The sequence below is a fragment of the Thrips palmi genome, unplaced genomic scaffold (genome assembly GCF_012932325.1).
Source record: "Thrips palmi isolate BJ-2018 unplaced genomic scaffold, TpBJ-2018v1 HiC_scaffold_6, whole genome shotgun sequence".
Classification (NCBI taxonomy): domain Eukaryota; kingdom Metazoa; phylum Arthropoda; class Insecta; order Thysanoptera; family Thripidae; genus Thrips; species Thrips palmi.
The window spans coordinates 5894913-5909278 of NW_023144633.1; the positions used below are offsets into that span (position 1 = coordinate 5894913).

Sequence of the window (14366 nt, forward strand, 5' to 3'; positions counted from 1 at the left end):
GCGGGGCGTCCCGGCTGTCCCGGCCCGCATCTGTTTGTGGCCGTGGAAAGTCTCACATTACTATACGGAGCGAGCGCGAGCAACAAGGACGGAAAGCACCTCATCGCAGTCGCACCCCTCGTACCGGCATCCCCTGCGGCGAGGGTGCCGTGTTGGCGCCGGTGTGCATGGTGGCCTCCCCGGATCCGTAGGGCAGTTTTGAAACGATGCCTGCAATAAAATGGTCCAACTTCGTGCCCGGTGTTTGATGCCGCTTCCCTCCACGCACCCTGCTCGCCCTGCTCCAGACATGTGCACGGCTTCTGTCTGCAAAAGTCCATGACTGGGCATTCCCCCTCCCCGAAAGGTGCACCTGTTGCTAGGCGACGGTGGAGGGGGAGTCGCAGGCTAGCCAGCCTAGGCCTGGGCTCTAGCAGCGCGCTAGGCGGGCGCCTAGGCCACGTGCAACCGGGGCCAAGCCGGCCAGGCTAGACTAGCCAGTGTGTTGTTGCTGAGTGAGTCGTTTGAGCTTCGCTGTGTCGTGCTCGCGAAAACGAGCGCGTGAGTGTGTGTGTGTTTGTGTAAGGGTGGGAGTGGAGGGGGAAGGGGGGCGTTCTGGCGCGTGTAGAGGGCCAGGAAGTCGGAGCCGCTGACTCGCCGACTGTCCAGACTTTGACTAGATCACGCCGGGCCTCCGCGGAACCCACAACCAACCACTCGAGCGGTCTTCGGCTGGGACACTTGCCGTGTTTTCGGTGCCCCGTAGCAAAAAGTCGCGAGCCCGCGTTCCTGTCTGTGTGCGTGTGTCAGTGTGAGCGTGTTTGTCACTTTGCCTTGCCTTTGCCTGCTTTGCCGCCCACGGGACCAGCGGGTCGTCGAGCGACATGGTGAATCCGGATTTCCAAACCTCCCTGGTGAGTATCGTGTTTGCGTGTTGTTGGTACACCTGTCGCGGTGTCCGTGACCTTGCCTGCCTTGCCAACCTTGCTGGCGTAAAGGGAACTCGATTATCGAGAGCCCCGGGGGGGGGGGGATTTTGTTGTTCCCCCGGAAAGGTTCTTACGTATGAAAATTTCCATAATTGACTCGTCGAAACAGAGGCGACCCGAAGAAGCTCATAAATCGTGACAATCTTGTAATGAGCCGGTGATAGTGATAGTGCTTCCCGCGTGCGCAGTGTGCACACCGGCCGCAAAGGCTTTGTCTCTCTCGCAGCCCTACGAGACGGCCAATCGCTCGTAAGTGCGACTGAGTCAGCGTTGACACGGTCCGCTGCACGTCACTCGTCTCACGCGTTTCTTTGTCCGCGGCCGCTCCCTGCTTGCATCGATGAAACGAGAACCGCGTCGATTTCTTTCCCTCTCTGACGTCGTCCAGGCCGAAACTCTCGCAAGCAGACGACGCACAGGCACTGTGGCGGCCACGCGACACACAATCTCAATCGCGCGGCGCGAAGCACTTCGGAAACGTTCGGCAAGCTTCGGAAACAATGCGTTGACGTCACCGTGTCGAAACGGAGCGCGGACGCCGTGGACGCCGCGGACGGCAGTTGACGCGGTCGGCCTGGCGGCCTGCAGTCGTTCAAAGCCGCCCTGCAGCACGGCGTCCATCCCACTGGGGCCGCGACGACAGTGACGACAGCCACGCGAACACCGACGCCCCGTAGTGTAGCCACCCGGTGACACCGCCAATTCCCTCGGCCCCACACGAGTGTACACACTTTACGAGCCGGCCAGCTGCTCGCGCCCGAGACTAGACGACACTCCGCCGCCGCGTCACGGATTTTAGTCCTTTAGTTTCAGCTGTTGAACTAGAGCACCAAGAAACGGCGGCGACGGGCCGCGAACCGCGAACCCTGGCCACCGGGGCTGAAACGGAGGGACGCCTCTTATCAGGGGGCCTGGTGCCCGCTGGTGCCGTGATGGCCTTGACGCCGAGCGGCAGCGCTGCAGCAGCCTTCTTGAAAACACGGCCCGCGTTTCCGTCCCCGCGAGGCGTGGCGGGGAGTGCCGGGGCGGGTCAACACACGGACGAGGCACTAGCACCGGTGTGCGCCGAGAGCGCCCAGATACGCGGGGTGCGTCCGGAAGCAGCCTCTCTCTCTGTCGCCCTCGTTGGGATAGCTGGCGAGAGTGATAGAGACGGGCGACGAAAGGTTGCTGCGTTCGGAGGCACCCCGTCGAGACGGGAGATGGTTGGGATAGGCAGTCCCGCCGAACAACGGTGCTCGGCAGGCCGACGGAGTGCCTACCTTGCAGGCGTTCGCGCCTGCGGACCTGAGGTAGTCAGTCCCGCCGAACACCGGTGCTCGGCAGGCCGACGGAGTGCCTACCTTCCAGGCGTTCGCGCCAGCCACTCTGACAGAACGTCCACCTGCCTTGATCTGGTCTTCGGCAGGGGCTCCACCGATGAAAACAAATCGGGCCCTCAGTCTGTGCACGCCGTGCCTTGCCGCGCCGTGCCGTGCCGGCGGGTCAGGCGATGCGATACTCCGCCCCCCGATTGGTGGAAGATGATGACACGTTGGGCACCAACATGACGGCCGCGTTGCATCATGTGCGCCGGCAGGCCGGCAGCACGCCTGAGCGGCGGCGCGGCGGCATGGCGGTAGCATGGGGCTTTCTCCGCACGTGTTTTCGCTTTTCGGAATGATGCCATCCTGCACTGCAGGCAGGCCGATTCCGCCGCTCTGTCTCTCTCGCACTCGTGGAGCATCCCGCGAGAGGGACAGAGCGGAGCGCGCGGCCAGATCAGGCGAGCGCAATCAGGAGCCCTCGGCCAGATCTGCGCGGTCATGTCCACGCGCGCGGCCCCGGCCTGGCGGCTGTCGCGCTGGGCTTTGCGGAGTCAAGTCATCGTTGTTTTGATCGGCCAGACCAGGGCCCGGATCAGCCACAGCCAACCCGGTGGCCAGATCAGGCACCCTTATGGAGGGTGTCTTCAGCTCGCGCGGGGTTGACCATCCTGCCGCTCTCTAAAAATTGTAGTGAAGATTCTCCATATTATGGTGAAAATTCTGAAGATCATGGGGTGCAGCTGACCTCATCACATGCCATTGAAAATTCACTGCACCTTATAGATATTTTGACGAACTTCTATTGTATTGTAAAGAAAATCTTCTCCATAATATGGTGGTGCAGCCTTTCACCGTAAGACATTTAGAGTGGCACGATCCAACACAAAGGCCGAACAGGCGTCAAATGGGGCGTGGACTGTGTCGTTTTGGCGCGAAACCGAGCGACGCCGAGCGACGAGGGGCGGAGGGCGTTAAAGGTACTGCCTTCGCTTCTGCTGCCTTGACGCTGGTGCGCCCCGACAGCACCGCGTTGGGCAACGCTCTCTATCGCCACAAAGTACGAAATGAAAACACAATGCAGTGAATTACAAAAAAAAATGGACGGCTGACCCGAAGCGACCCTTCCTGCAATATGTTTGGTTTTTCTTTTGTTTCCTGTGTGGATGCTGACTGAAACTGTCATCAAAATTATTATTTTGGCTTTGTTGGCTTGGAGCGTTATCCCGCGCGAAAGGATCAGTAGTCAAACTGTATTTGAAACTGCAGTGGCTCATCTGCAGTTCCTTTCTGCAGTTCTTTTCTGCCCTTAAATTGCATTTAAAGTGCCATCAGTTCTGTATTGCTGGCTGCAGTCAATTTTGTGCTTTAAAGTGCACAGAAACTGTCCTTCAACTGCATTTTTGTTGCCAGATCCAACTGCAGTCTGCTTTGGCAGTCCAGAATGTAGTTCAAACGACAGTCAAAGTTCAAATTATTTCCAAATCCAAATGCCGTGACAAATATACTTCTAATTTGCTCTTTGCTTACACATGGAGAGTAAAAAAAAGTGCATGACATATGCATTCCCGGGGTCAATTGGGAATGCAGTCAAAAACTACAATTAAAGTTTATTGCTGTAGAAGTCAAAGAGTACTTCCAACTTCACCCTGAATGCCCTTTCACGTCACGGCCTTGGAATGATTCTAATGTTCTAAATTTCGCCGAGTGAAGCTCGGCACTGCTTCCAGATCAGCTTGTCTCGGCAAATGACGGGAAAATTCCTCGTGGAGTGGAGCGCGCCGAGCGCGGAGTGGCGGTAATCCCTCGTCTACCTGAGCGCGCGGGCATGGCCAGTGGCATCGCCCGCGCTGGCGCCAGACCCTCACACGTCTCCGTAGCGCAGTTGGCAGCGTTGCGGTCTGACAACCCTGAGGCCCGGGTTCGACTACTGACTGACAAACTTCAACGACTAAAAAAAAAAAAAAAAAGGGAGAGAGTGGGAGGGAGGGAGGCAACATAAGGCTGGAAATCAAAAATTTTGAATTTTTATGGCAAAACCGTATTTTTGTCAAAACTGTCGTGAACTGTCCGCAAAACTGCAGTTGAAACTGAAAAGGTCCTAAAAAACTACTAGTTTTTCGGCAGTTAGAGCACAGTTCAAGTACAGTTAAGTGTACTTAAACTGTATTTTAACCGTACTCGAACTGCAGCCGGTCATCTGCAGTTAGACTATGCCCGATGCATACTTCATTCTACACACAAAATAGCACATCTGTGAACACTTTCAGAACAATTGAGCCACACTACAACTACCCTCCTTGTTCACTTAAAAGCATAGTGGGACATCAGTTCCTGGGTACAATTCAGACTGCAGATTCTCCCGCGCGGGATTACACCAAGTATCGTTGCAGGGGGGCCGTTTCACGCCGTTGTTGTTGCTGTTTTTGTTTGTGGTGATGTTGCTGTTGTTGAGCGTGTGCGTGTCACGGGCAGAGATAAGTGTTGGTGACTTTGGTGACGTCGATTCGAGGTTCGTCTCGCTCCTTCCCGTTTCGACGCGTTTCTACGTCTGTCCCCTCGAATGGCGCCACCGACTCCCCGAGGCAAAACACTGCCGTTTCGTACATCATCGGCTTGACGCGCGCGACGCGATGTTTCTCTGTTTCGGCTTCGCACTAGCATCTTCGCACGGGCAGCGATAGCGCGCCAACAAACAACCCAGGAACTCCTCAGGTGACCGAAACTAAACAACAACCCGATGCTCATAACAAAGGCCGGCAGGCACGTGCCATGGAGTGTTCGGGGTTTTTAATCGCTCTCAAGAGCTTTGCTGTACCTCTTCGAGTCGCTATGTGCCTCAAAGCTATCTTTGTTGTTGTGGCCGGAAGCTGTGCTTACACTGTCGTGGATACGCAAACATAAAGTAACATCCAAACTAATTTGAACTGAAATACCATTGCTGATGCCCTGTGCTGAGATTGGACCGTAATTTTGGGCACAACATTTATATGATTTTCACTCCCTACTCATCGATTTTGTGGTGAAAACAGTTGGTCGCCCTCCTTGAGGACGAGGGGGCGTGGCAACGGTGTGCGTACAACGCCAGAGCAATGCCCCTCTCCTCTCTCTCTCTCTCTCTCTCTCTCCCCCCCCCCCCCTCCCTCCCTCCCTCTCCCACCTGACTGAGGGCTCGGGCCGGTAACTTTCCGAACGACGCCCCAGACTAGGCAGGTCTCCGGAGAATTTCCGAGCGATCAGACAGGCGAGCATGCCACGCTAAGGCCGATAACGGGGGCCGTAGCATTCCTCCTAATAAAGCTTTCCACGAAAATACAAAGAAATAAAAGCGTCTCTTTCGAGTTTGTGGGCAACGGAACAAAGTTGATGCGTGTCGCCGTCTCATCGTACGCACGAGGCGGAGGCAGCGAGGCGCGGCGTCTCACACAGAAGGCGGTCGTAGCCCGGTCAGAGCCCCGCGTCGCGCCGGCCCCGCGCCGACTGCCATGCCGCCTCGTTTTATTTCGTCGCTCTGTCTCTCTCGCACCCCTCCGGCCCACCCCTCCGGCCCTCCGGCGCGCCGCGTGCAGCCGCGTGCGGACGAGACGATCCCTCCGGATAGGTTCGCTTTTTGGCCGGCCCCACAGTGGGCCAGAAGACCGGTGGAGGCGGACAAAACTCCAGACGCGCTTTGAGCTCCAGAGTCGCTAAATGGTACTCGAACCGAACTTGTGACCCCACCAATGGATTGCTCTCCGAACGAGGAATCCATTGGCGGGGTCACACGTTGGGTTCGAGGCCTGTTTAGCGACTCTGGAGCTCAAAACGCGTCCAGGGCTTTGTGCGCCTCCCCCGGTCTTCTGGCCCACTGTGGGCCGCCGTCTCGGCTTGGTTTCGACTTCTTTCGGCCTTCCCGCCGAGCGGTGCCGAAGACAGTCGTTTCGTTGCTGTCTCTCTCGCACCACTACGGACCCCACCCTGAGTGCGACGACGTGGCGCTTCGGAAGCAGCCGTCTGCTGCACCACCACGCCGGCGGCGCCCATCCCGGGGCCCGGCCGCCTCAAGCGCTGTATCAAATTTATCGTTGGCGCGACTGGGACTGCGAGGCCTGCGAGGCTGGGAGTTTGAAAAAAGAAAGGTCGCTTTGTTTTCGCCTTTGCCCCGATGGGCGATGCCGGCACTGGTAATGGCGCGAACAGTCTCTTCCTTTTCGCAGTGTCATGCCGCTCCACCTCGACGTGCTTCGAGGCGTGTCACCTGCCCGCGAGGTATTGGCAGCTCTGCTCGGCGCACAGTGGACCAGAAGACCGGTGGAGGCGGCCAAAACTCTAGACGCGTTTTGAGCTCCAGAGTCGCTAAGTGGGACTCGAACCGAACGTGTGACACCCCACCAATGGATTCCTCGTTCGAAGAGCAATCCGTAGGTGGGGTCACACGTTCGATTCGAGTCCTATTTAGCGACTCAGGAGCTCAAAACGCGTCTAGATTTTTGGCCGCCTCCACCGGTCTTCTGGCCCACTGTGCGGCGGCCCTGCACTGTAACTTGCCAAACGGCGAGTTCTGCGCTCCACCCCGCATGAATGAATGACGTGCAGCGCCGTTTCCGAGTACTTGCCCTGAAGTACTTGCCGAGACGAGAAAACCGCCCTTCTGCCACGCCTGCTGCCAGACGCGCTCCAAATCCTTCTAGTGCCGTGACTCAGACTGAAGTCGCCCCGTCGTCACCGGGAGTCACCCCCGTTCGCCGTCCTGGTACCAAGAAGTATGACGTCATGCCGACGGAACGCGTGTTCCTCTGCGTGCCGGGCGGGGTGGGTTCGCGGCCCCCCGCCGTCCTCTTGTCCACACGGTTTCGTTTTTTGGTTGAGATTGCTGGCCTCAATCACTGCATAGTGCGTTTCGAGTCTACGCCGCGCGCCGCCCTGCCCCGCCACACCACGCCCCCGCTCGTCTGGCCAGTGCGTGGTCGGGGTCGAGCCCGGCAATCATGTCATCGGGCGGGGCGCGGTGGCGGCGCGGTGGCGGTGGTCATGGCCCGCGCCGCGCCGCAAGCTTCCGACTTGTCAAACACTTGGAACCTTCGCGACGACGCCCCAGCCACCGCAGGTCCTGCAAGCCTACAAAACGGGTGGCACCCTGCAGACTGACTCCGAGAGTCGTTTATCCGACGCTCTCTCTCTAGCACACTCGTAGGATAGAGCAGGTTGCAGCTCGCACTGCAAGGGGCGCCTTCGGGACAGCGCGGTCGAGACGTCCCCGACGTCCCTCGGGCACGGGGCCTTGTTGGCGTCGGCGGGGAGCTGGGAACAGGCTGTGATGAATGGACTGGCGGGACTGGCGGCGTACGAGAGGTAGTCTAGCCCGCTGCCGCGCACTGCCGCGCCGCCGACGCCGCGACTTAAATTTAGCCGGATTGCGGTTGTCAATGGATATGAACCCGAATGCGCGTCCAATGGACGAGGTCAAAGGATGACAGCGGCGGCATCGCGCGGCCCGGCTATTTCCGTGCCCAGCTGCCCCTGGCTGCCCCCGGCTGCCCCCGGCTGCCCAGCCACAAGGCCGCTTTGTCCTGCAGGGCCTGCACGGCCTGCAGGTGGAAGCCGGTACGCTCATTCCGAGGGTCGTTTTCGTCGCTCTGTCTCTCTCGCACCTACGCGGGACGACCCATGAGTGCGAGAGAGACAGAGCGACGAAAACGACTCTCGGAATCGAGGCCGCAGCCACCGCCGCCGTCGGATCTCGGGGATCTTGACGCGGGAGCCGCCAGCCGCCAAGCAGTCGTCCGTCCATCGAGCGGCCTAAACGGAGCTTTGACCACGTGCGTGCCGCGCCGTGCCGCGCCGTGCCTCGAACTTGACGCGACAGGCAGCGGAGATACGAGGCGGGTCACCAGGTCACACTGGCAACTGGTAATATCCAGTTAGTCCGTCGGGAAGGGTCAAGAGGTCCGACGCGTCGTGGTCGTCGTGGTCGTCGTGGTGCCGCCGCCCTGCCGGCGGCGCATCGCGACGAGGCGAGTCGCGGCGATACGCGCTCCCAGCAGATGCAGTCCTCGGATGAAAGAACACGTCATTTGAAAGTTTACTCACGGTGGCAGCCGACACGCTCCGCTTGCCAAAAGGGAGAGAGAAGTAAGGGAAATCGAGAAAGAGGGAGTGAGGGGCCAAACTTCTTCCTCCGCTGATGACTGTGACGACCTGTCCCACCAACGCGTGGCGGTGACACGGCCGCGGCCGCTGTCGCCTTGACCGCCAAACAGCCCCCCCCCCCTTTCCCCCAAGTCCGTCGCGACGCCCCGCGAGGCGAGAGTGACCGCGCCGTCTACTCCCGTCTGCGGCCGCGAAGCCGCGAAGCCCTGAGCCTCATTCCTCGAGCGGGAGCCTTCTCTCTCTCTCTCTCTCTCTCTCTCTCTCTCTCTCTCTCTCTCTCTCTCTCTCTCTCTCTCTCTCTCTCTCTCCTCTCTCTCTCTCTCTTTCTCTCTCTCTCTCTCTCTCTCTCTCTCTCTCTCTCTCTCTCTCTCTCTCTCTCTCTCTCTCGCTCCCACGGGGTGTGCCGTATGGGTGCGACGGAGACAGCCCTTCTCGTAAACAGCCTGCGGTCCACGTGGGGTCCACGTGGGGGCCACGCGCTGGGCCCGGGCCTGGGCCCCACGTGGACCGGTTGGGCGAGGCGCGAGTCACCGTTCCAGCGTTCCAGCGCTCCGGCGCAAGGGGTGAGGACGAGGTGGTTACAGTTACAGTGCCGCACAGCGCCCCGCCGGCGCCACTATGCCAACAAATCAGACAATGGCAGACATTTGAACTTTCTGGATTACTGAAAACTGCTCGTCACCGCGGTGATGTGAGGCGTGATTAGTAGTGTGATTCGATCACAGGGCACCGCCGGGGCCAGGGGCGGCCAGGGGCAAGGGGAGGGGCGCGTCTATGTGTGCCGTGGTGCGGCGCTGTTGCCAAACGGCGGTGCCGGCTTCAAGACCGCGATATGCGCTAGACTAGACAGTAGGCTAGGCGGCCAGGCACCGCCAGGCTCGGCCCCACTGTTGTCACTGTCTCATAGTACTCGTTTTTCGTCTTTCCGCGCACACCCCCGTCCCCCGAGCTGCTGCCAACATTATGAACAGCAGGCAACCACGTCGCACCCGCGCAGTCCACGGCGTAGGTATCAGTTTGCGAGGCGAGCCGCCGCCTCTGCAGACTGATTCCGAGAGTCATTCTCGTCGTCCTGTCTTTCTCGCACTCATAGAGCGTTCCGCACAGGTGCGAGAGAGACAGAGCGACGAAGACGACTCTCGGAATCAGTCTGCTGGGCTTCGGCCGCTTTGGCGGTGGCGAGATGCCCCATCCACGTGCTCCCTCGTTGGCGCCAACGGTGCCAGTCCACCAGTCCACCTCGCGGCCTCACGGCACGGTCCGTGTCGTGACACTGTGACCACTGCACTGTGACACAGGGCGCTCGTCCGCCTTAACGCGGTCACGCGGGGCTGGCTCAGGCTTAGGTTGGGTTAGACAGCTGCGGTGCTGCGTCCGCGTCGTCATTGTTTCGGCCCGATCGCGAAAACGACGTAATTGACCAGGAATTGGCTGCGCGTAAGGGTTGGCGGCGGGGAAGGGGGAGTGCTGTATAACTGGTTACACGACACGGGGGCGCGACGGGGCGGGCCGGGGCGGGGCGGGGCGGGGCGGGGCGGACTGGGACAAGGAGAATGGGATTCCGAGGGCTTTGCCTCGCGCCAAGCTCGCGCCAAGCTCGCGCCCCTTTGTAGTGGGGGCGGGGGCTGGCGGGGGATGGCGGCCCCCACGGCCCCCACGGGGGTGCCTCACAGTGGGCCAGAAGACCGGTGGAGGCGGCCAGAACTCTAGACGCGTTTTGAGCTCTAGAGTCACTAAACAGGCCTCGAACCGAACGTGTGACCCCACCAATGGATTGGTCTCCGAACGAGGAATCCATTGGTGGGGTCACACGTTCGGTTCGAGTCCCATTTAGCGACTCTAGAGCTCAAAATGTGTCTAGCGTTTTGGCCGCCGCCACCGGTCTTCTGGCCCACTGTGAGCCTGTCTCCTGGCTGGCGCTGCTCGCCTGGCGGCGCTGGCGGACTAGTCCCGCACCGCGCTGTAGCCCCTGTGGCCGCGCCGCCAGCAGCTCGCGTTTATAGCCACACCGTCGCCCTGCTGCCCTGCGAGCGCCGCGGCGTGGCGGAGCGTGGCGAACGCGGGGCCTTGCCGGCGTGAGTGCGTGCGTGCGTGCGGCGGTCATCGAGTGCGCGCTGCAGGAGGTAAGTGCGCGCTGGAGCTGGAGCCATGCTGGAGCGGCGCGCCAGGCCCAGGCCACGCCGTCGTCGTCGCGAAGGTGGTGCGACCCCGGGTGTGAGGCAACGACGGCAGTGATGCCCCGGGATGCATGTGTTTGTCATCAGCCACCGTCCGTTCCCACGGGGCCCCCTCCACCGATGACCCCCCGCGACCGTCCGAGCCCCAGAGCCCCCCTGGGGCCCCTCGTTGGTAACAAGATGACCACGTTTCGTCACTGGATGGCCGTCCGGGCGTGTGCCGCTTGACCCGCCCCGCCCCTCCCACCCGGGGCCCGCGGCTTGGGGCAGGAGGCGATGTCCGGATAGCCGGCCGCCTCCGCCGCTGCTGCTGCTGCTGCGGCGGCGGTGGAAGGAGGTCTTGTCGAAGCACGGCGGCACGGCGGCACCAGGCGGCACGGCACGGCGAGTGTGTGTGTTCCTTATAAAGCGACCGCGGCCGGCCGCTCGACCCATTCCGTTCGCACCGCCACCGCGACCACTCACTCACTCGGCTCGGCACGGCTCGGCTCTCGCGGCGCCGCGTTCCTTCTCGTCCCCCGGCAAGGATAAACCGATTAGCAAAATGGTGAGTGCACCTGCAGCTGCACGCCAACGCCTCGCCACTGCACGCGCCGCGCAGGTGTCAACAACAACAATGACAACACCAGGCCCTGGAGGGTGTCCAGCGTGTCCGGGCCTTCCCTCCCGTTTCCGGTTCCGAGGGGCTGGGGTGGGGGTGGGTGTGGGGCGGCCACTGGGAGGGGGCGGTGGCGGCGGTCAGCAGAGTGTCAACAACAGGCCGGCCCGGACTCTCGATCTCAAGGACCTGCGCTTAGCGGCTAGGCTTAAGCAACAAGTGCCCCGGGAACTGACAGTTTGACGCGAAGGCGACAGCACCGCCGCAAAGTTCAAGGCCATGCGGTTTAGGGTTACCAGCGTGTTGCTGGCGTTTGTGGCCAAAGCAACAGTGTCTGTTAGGTCCTTGTCCACCACTGCCCCAACATGGGCCACCACTGTGAGTGCTTAGGGATTGTAAGACCGTGGCGTCAAGAGCCTGGCACGGTTGTGACGTTTATTTTTATTTCATTTTAAAGAATAGCAGACAGCCTTTTCCTTAGCAACCGTGGCTATGGAGAAGTTAGGCTTGTTTGTTTGTAGGTTACTAAGGTCCTTTCTCCTCAAAGAAGGAAGCGTACTTCTGTTGTCTTCAACAAGCTTTCCTTTTTGTTCGCAGCCCATCATCAGGAATATGGACTCGTCGGACCAGGTGCGCCACCTTTGGCGCACTGCTGACGCAGTCTGCTTTGATGTCGACTCCACTGTCATCATGGATGAAGCCATCGACGAGATGGCCAAATACTGTGGGAAAGGAGATGCCGTCGCTGCTTTGTAAGTTTCTAAGTATTCTGTTGTTCTCAAACTGGGCCACTGCCGTGAAGCAATGCCGCTTCTTTTAAAAATTGGAAGTTGTGTCAGCTGTTGCTAGGGACCAATTCTATACTGTACATTTTTGTCAAGATAACATAAGATTGCAACAGCTGTGCTCCAAGCTACTGATAGTGGTTCCTTGTGCCGCTGACATTGGAAAATTAACTGATAATGGAAACACAACTATGCATGAAATGAGACACGCACATTATTGGAAAGAAGCCTAAAAAATTTTCCTTTGACATTTGCATGTCAGTTACACCATTCCTTTTCTTTGAAAATTTCAATTTTACCTTGTTTAATTGTTTTTTAAATTTTCAATCTCCAGGACCAAAGAAGCGATGAAGGGTAGTATGAATTTCCGTGAGGCTCTTGCCATGCGTCTGAACATCATCAAGCCCTCCGTGAGTCAAATCAAGAGCTTCCTTCAAAATGAACCCGCTCGCCTGTCTCCCAGGATAAAGTAAGAAAAATGGTGTTTCTTCGTTTGTTTTTATTTCTCAATATCTGGAAACAAATTATTAATGATATGCTTTGCTCTGATCAGGGAGCTAGTGGAAGAGCTGCACAAACGCCGTATTCCCGTTTATCTCATCTCTGGTGGATTCCGTGTTCTTATTCAGCCAATTGCGCAGGAATTGAACATTCCCATTCAGAATGTGTATGCCAACAGACTCAAGTTCTACTTCAATGGTAAGTAATGGTTTCAAGATAGACTAAAATCTTGAGTTACTATCTAGCCGGAGGCATGATCATTCCATCATTATTCTAGGGCTCATCTGTTCCTTATTTTTATGGTGTGAAATAAAAATTTTCAGGTGAATATGCTGGCTTTGATGAAGATGAGCCTACATCTCGACAGGGTGGCAAGGGAGAGGTGATCAAGATGCTGAAGAAAACTCACCGTTACAACTCCATTGTTCTAATTGGAGATGGAGCCACCGATCTAGAAGCTTGCCCTCCAGCTGATGCTTTCATTGGTGAGCCTAGCTTAAAATTTTTTACAGCATGTATCCCATTTGAAACTATTTGAAACTGTTGTACTAAATTACATCCTATTTCCCAATTTTCAGGTTTTGGAGGCAATGTTGTCAGAGAGGAAGTCAGATCAAGAGCCAAGTGGTTCGTCTCAGACTTCAAGGAGTTGATCGATGCACTATGAGAAGGAGGATAAAATAAGTGACACTTCATTCAACGACAGGTTAACATGGATGCTGCAGCCCTTGCTTGGCCGTTTGTTTACAATTAACCCCTTTGATTTAAAACTGTACCCATCAGCAGTATTTTAAATCATGAACATCAGTCTACATATGGGGGTTTAAAAAACTTTTTTTGTTTCATCCAAAAAGTATGAAGAAAATGCATTGGCAATAAATCCAAACTATGTGCCAAGCTGCAGCTACAACAGTATTTGAAGATTCTAGATAAGACTATTATTATGAGTCTCTCTTCTTGGAGTCCTAGGTTGTGAGGCTGTTTTTTGATTGGTAGAAAGCCTGAAATGTACCTGTTTGTGTTTTTGTTTTTGAGATGCTTATATGCTTCCAAGTTTTGTGTCAATCTAACACATCAAGAACAGTGACATATTTATTTCATATCCATATTTGTAGGGCTGGTATGGGTTTTAAAATTTTTAAATTTTTGTATGTTTATTTTTTTTGCTTTGTTTTTATTTTTTTGTCTGAGCATTGTATCGGTGTAAAGCCCCCTTGTAATGTCTCAGTCAGAATGAATGAAATGTGTTGTCATGATCTTTGCACTACTTTCATGGAGTTTTTACCTGAACCGTGTTTGTTATTATTAATTAGTTGTACTATTTTGTGTAGATAGGCCAATTTGCATGTATTTTTATTAAATTAGGGAAAGAACAAAATGTGTGGCTCTTCCAGGGTACAGGTTCAGAAAACTAATGTGCATTGGCTATTCAGTGATGGGGTCTCACACTCCCTCTATTGCCCAGCTAGTCCTGTACCAGAAATAAACATACTGGATTTTGATGCACAAATTTACCTGTCATATGAAGTCCTGTCTTCCATGGCTCGCAAGCGCCGATGCCGAAATATTGTGATACGATGTTATAATTTAGCAGTTCATCTAGTTGTAGGTCACAAAGAGTCTGAATAAATGTTCTTTAAAACTGTATACTGTTGACTGTCTCATTGGAGCGACCGCAAACACAGCACCTCTATACTGACCCTAATAAAACTCAAGTGGAATTTTCCTCGAGGTTGTAAAGGTGGGCATTCCTCTGGCTCATCACACACGCATAGGTGCGACCACCACTTTGTACACTGTGCGAGATGACTCTGACTCGCCCGACGGGCAGGCTGGGGAGGCAGGCACCCCACCGCACGCACGCCGCACGGTGCCGTGCTGGGTCTGCGGGAGCCCCTGCAGGG

At 56.8% G+C, this 14366-nt stretch overlaps 1 protein-coding gene across 3 annotated transcripts; it reads left to right on the plus strand.

Moving 5' to 3' along the window:
- Positions 1-686: 686 nt before the first annotated feature.
- On the plus strand, positions 687-14109 carry LOC117651603 (phosphoserine phosphatase). Of its 3 annotated transcripts, none has more exons than XM_034395757.1 (6): positions 687-893; positions 11774-11928; positions 12296-12430; positions 12515-12660; positions 12786-12947; positions 13041-14107. In XM_034395757.1, the coding sequence occupies exons 1-6, from the start codon at positions 864-866 to the stop codon at positions 13127-13129; spliced, it is 717 nt and encodes a 238-aa protein (XP_034251648.1). In that variant the 5' UTR covers positions 687-863; the 3' UTR covers positions 13130-14107. The 3 variants fall into 3 exon arrangements, with proteins under 3 accessions (XP_034251648.1, XP_034251649.1, XP_034251647.1); XM_034395758.1 differs by lacking the exon at positions 687-893 and adding an exon at positions 10968-11125; XM_034395756.1 differs by lacking the exon at positions 687-893 and adding an exon at positions 11407-11554 and having other exon boundaries at positions 13041-14109.
- The last annotated feature ends 257 nt before the right edge of the window (positions 14110-14366 follow it).